At 42.5% G+C, this 4860-nt stretch overlaps 1 protein-coding gene across 1 annotated transcript; it reads left to right on the forward strand.

The window, feature by feature from the left end:
• Positions 1–2304: 2304 nt before the first annotated feature.
• On the forward strand, positions 2305–4553 carry LOC139536873 (claudin-4-like). Its single transcript, XM_071337572.1, has one exon. The coding sequence runs from the start codon at positions 2755–2757 to the stop codon at positions 3427–3429; it is 675 nt and encodes a 224-aa protein (XP_071193673.1). The 5' UTR covers positions 2305–2754; the 3' UTR covers positions 3430–4553.
• The last annotated feature ends 307 nt before the right edge of the window (positions 4554–4860 follow it).

The raw sequence follows: 4860 nt of genomic DNA on the forward strand, positions 1-4860 counted from the left end.
GCATCCAAAACATTGGCTCATCGAGAGATGTGATATGCCGATCGGGCAAGCTCCCGCTGAAAAGTGCCCATTGACAAAAACTTGAGGGTGGATATAACTTTGATTTGAACTGGAAAGATATGTGTTTGCCTTTCTAAACTAGGTCTTAAATCCTCACAAATATCCTATAATATTGGTTTTGGGAAATGATATCTGATTGGCCAATCTCTACTTTCTGCAAAAAAGTCCCACCTGTCTCTAACAACGTGATCTCTGTCGAAATGCAATGTGTGTCAAATCTTCCAACAGAGAAAGATCAGCCATCTCTCATTCGATTTCCCATTACTTCAGTCTTTCATAGTATTGCAACAATGGTTTCACATTCACATGTCCCTCTAATTTAACAAATTACTGTACTTTATGTGGATTATTATCGCAAAACAAATGCACTGATGTGGTCAAGTTATATTTAGCCTGTCAAGATACAGTATATCTAGGAGATGTGTTTTTTTGGACACATATTTAAGCCCTTATTTTTGTTGGCACAATACTACCTCCATACTTCCATTCATTGGTATGAATTACCTTCAGACCTGTGACACTTGTGGGGGTCGTAGAGCAAAATGGAGAACACCATAGTGTTCGTGAGAGTCTCACTTTTCCATGGGGTCATATTAGTTTCTATCTCAAATGGTCAGGACGCTACAGACAGAAGGTGGCACATCAGCGCTACCGACTTCAGACAAACCGTTCGGACGCTACAGACATTTTCGTGAGAAGACCGATTTTCGGGATGTCTCATGGTCTGACACACACCGCTGTAGCTCGGCCACCTTCCACCGCAGATGCTTAAAATGATGGATTAGACTGAAGGTTTTGATGGGGATTTTTTAAATTATGTTACTTAGATACAGTACTGTGAAAAAGTATTTTCCCCTTTACATAGAATTTTCTCTACCCTTGCATATTTCTGATACTGAATATTATCAGATCTTCAACCAAAATATATATTAGATAAAATGAACCTGAGTAAACAAATAACACAACAATTTCATACTTATTTAATTTATTTCATAAACAATGTTATGCAACACCTAATGCCCCTGTGTGAAAAAGTAATTGCCCCCTTAGCACAACCAATTATTGAGACTATCTTTAGCTGCAATGACTCCAACCAACCGCTTCCTGTAGTTGTTGATCAGTCTCTCACGTCATTTGGCCCACTCTTCCATCAACTGCTTTCACTCAGCCAAATTTGTGGGTTTTCAAGCATGAACTGCTCGTTTCAAGTACTGCCACAACATCTCAACTGGGATTATGTCTGGACTTTGACTAGGCCATTCCAAAACTTCAAATGTGTCGCTTTTTAGCCATGTTCATGTAGACTTGATTGTGAGTTTTGGATCATTGTCTTGCTGCATGCTCTTCAGTTTCAGCTCGAAGACGGATGGCCTGACATTGTCCTGTAGAAGTATTGTGGCCTGAAGCATGTGAGATATATTATATTGCATGTTGTAACCTATCCCCCATGCAGGCTTACAGAGAGAGAGCTCAAGGAGAGCAAACAAGACATTATGTGCTAATGGAATTGTTATATGCCCTGTTTTACCATTTGTGCTATTCAATTATTAGGTTAAATCTACCGCAGTGGACTTTGGTAGCTCCACAAGTGTAAAGGTATGGTGCCAACTCTACTGCCAACACAACCAACCAATCTGTCAATCTAAGACAGTAAAAATGGCAAATCGCTGCAGAGTGTACAGTGTTGGTGTGGCTCCTTTGCTGTACATCAGTGTTTCTCATCCTTTCCTGTGTGGGAACCACTTGATGAGCACAGTTTTTGTTCCAACCTTACACCAACACCTGTTTCAAGTAGTCAAGGGCATGGGGATTTGTTAGTTAGTTGAAACAGGTGTGTATGTTAGTCTAGGGCTGGAACGAAGGTGTGCACACCCTCAAGGCCCCTAAGAATGAATTGTCAGCATGCAGCCCATTTTTACACACGTAGGCCACAGTAAACACACACACATGCACAAACACGCGCACATATACATGCATGCGCACATACACAAACACACACACACACACACACACATACACCCTAACCAGCTTTGTTTCAGTGTCCCTGCCTCCTTATCATCTGGTTACCCATCAACCACATAACAAGCTCTTACCCATTAACACCGATACACACCACAGAACACAGTGCTACTATGGGCTAATGGCTAACCCATAAATACTACTCCATTTTATGAGGAGAGAAACACACACACCAGTAAACATGGCCGGTGTCCAGGCCACACCTAATCGGTTGGCCCTGATGTGTGATGTCATGGCTTAGGTGGGTCTGACCAAGCTGCAATAAAATATATCAAGATAAGAGTGGACAACTCCTCACCCGAAAGCAAACAGACAGAGATACACACACAGAGAACACACTGTGAGAAGCCTTCCTTCCTGGATACGGAGACAAGGGAGAGGTGAGCTGCTAAAGACTGAAGGAGAGAAGGAAATAGGACTGCATACAGAGGAGAAAGACAGTGTGAGGGGTAAAAGGTGAGAAATAGTAACAACGAAGAAGAGTGAGAGCAAAAGAAGGAAATAAGGCCGAAGTGAGAGTCTGGGACAGTGAAAGAGAAGAAGAAAATAAAGAGACTGAGAAAGGAGGGAAAGAGCCACAGCAGAAGAGTGAGTGACTGAGACCAAGAAAAGGAGAGTGAGAGAAAGAGGAGTGCCATCTTAATCCTAAGTGAGACTTAATTGTAGTGTGGTGCGATGGCATCGTTTGCTCTGGAGCTAGTGGGTGTGATCCTGTCAGTGCTGGGTTGGATACTGAGCATAGTGAGCTGTGCTCTGCCCATGTGGAGGGTCTCAGCCTTCATTGGAGCCAACATCGTCACAGCCCAGGTCTACTGGGAAGGTTTATGGATGAGCTGTGTGGTTCAGAGCACAGGCCAGATGCAGTGTAAGGTGTACGACTCCATGCTGGCCTTGCCCCAGGACCTGCAGGCTGCCAGAGCTCTCTCTGTGGTCACCATCATCCTGGGGGTCTTAGCTCTCCTCGTGGCGACCATCGGAGCCAAGTGTACCAACTGCATCGAGGAGGAGGGAGTGAAGGCCAAGGTGATGGTGTCCGCCGGAGCTGCCTTTATCCTGGCTTCGCTGGCCCAGCTGGTGCCTGTGTCCTGGTCAGCCCACACCATCATCCTGGAGTTTTACAACCCTATCATCCCCTCGGCACAGAAGATGGAGATCGGGGCAGCGCTGTACCTGGGCTGGGCCGCGGCCGCATTGCTGCTGGTGGGGGGGGCTATCCTCTGCTGCAGCTGCCCTCCTCAGGAAGACAAACCAATGACAAGGTACTCAATCCCTCCCCAAAGCCAGATGGCGTATTCCGCTGCTCCAAGGTCCATGGCCGCCAGCTCCTACAACAGGAAAGACTATGTGTGAGAAAAGGAGGGGGGGGGGGGTTCAACATGTCTGTTTATTTGTGGGTTTCTTGAGAATATAACGGAGTGTTTCCACAGTTTGTTTAAATATACCAGGACCATGGGCAAATTCTTTTACTCATCCCCGCCTTCATGGAAAGGGAGATGTATCGAGCACAGGGCGGCTCGAGGTGACCAGAGCTCAGAATTAAGTTGACTCTTTTTCTTCTGAGACTGAAAAAAAGTCCATCAAATCAAGATGTATGTTGTTTTCTACTTCTGTCTGGTTTACTATCAGTTGTCAGGCACTCAACATAACTGAGCGCCTTTTTATTGGCAATGAGTCACATTCCCAGAGGAAATAACTACAATATTTTCCTATACAGTTTGTTATGACAACAGTTATGCCAAGATACAGTATATTATACTGTTTCTTGACAACGCATGTCATTATATAATAGATATTCCGATAAATAAAATGTCATGGCAAGTTGACCTACAGCTGAACTTAATGTTTATATCATATTTATCAGAACTTTTTTTTAGTTTGCTCTTCTTCTTTGTAGTGGTTTGAATCACTCATTTCCAAATGTTATATGGAATATGTGAAACATAGCCTTTGGGATATGTACTGTTGTGAGAAGAAGAGGTAGGACGTTGCAAAGCTTGTATTGTATTGTAAATGACTGTTGTGTGTACCAAAGAGCAAGCACAGTTTGCAGAAAACAATTTTCTTCAATGGATAAATAGGTTATGTGTCCAATCGATCCAACAGATGTTACAACAAAGCAAGATACTTGCAGTAGGACTAGGAAAATATATAAATATATTTTATATGATACATAAATACCAAAATATACTGTGCAGGGTTACTGGGGCTCAACCAGTCTAGTCAACAAGGTGGCACAATAGCCATAAACTATGAAGAACAACGAGCATTGACAGCAGTGACATTGGGATGGGAGCAAATCGTCTCCCCGTAGAGTGAACCTGTTTTAAAAAATTACTCATATGGAAGTTTGGAATTTGAATCTGTTTTTGTTGTTGCGTTATGTTATCCTTTCACCATTCTTATTATAATTGACAGCCAATCTGGGCTCTGTTTATATTGTAAATTATTTTGAAATAAATAACCTTTCGATGGTACGTAAGTGTTACTACTGTACTGTAAATGGTGGACCTCTGTTTGCCTGACAATATTGTGTTTTCTGTTTGATTCATAAATATCAGTGTACAGTTACGGCCAAACATATTGGAACCCTTGCACTTTTCGTAAAAAAAAATCCCTACAAACTTTTGGTCTCTACACCTTCTTATTGGATTTTCAACATTGCAGGACGAATTATATTTTTGTAAACTTAAAGTTAGAATTTTAAAGTAGAAAATAAAGGCAAATAAAATGATTGGCACCCCGGAGCTATTACTTGGTTTGCAAATCCTTTGGCCAAGATAA

The sequence above is a fragment of the Salvelinus alpinus genome, chromosome 13 (genome assembly GCF_045679555.1).
Source record: "Salvelinus alpinus chromosome 13, SLU_Salpinus.1, whole genome shotgun sequence".
NCBI classification, from domain to species: domain Eukaryota; kingdom Metazoa; phylum Chordata; class Actinopteri; order Salmoniformes; family Salmonidae; genus Salvelinus; species Salvelinus alpinus.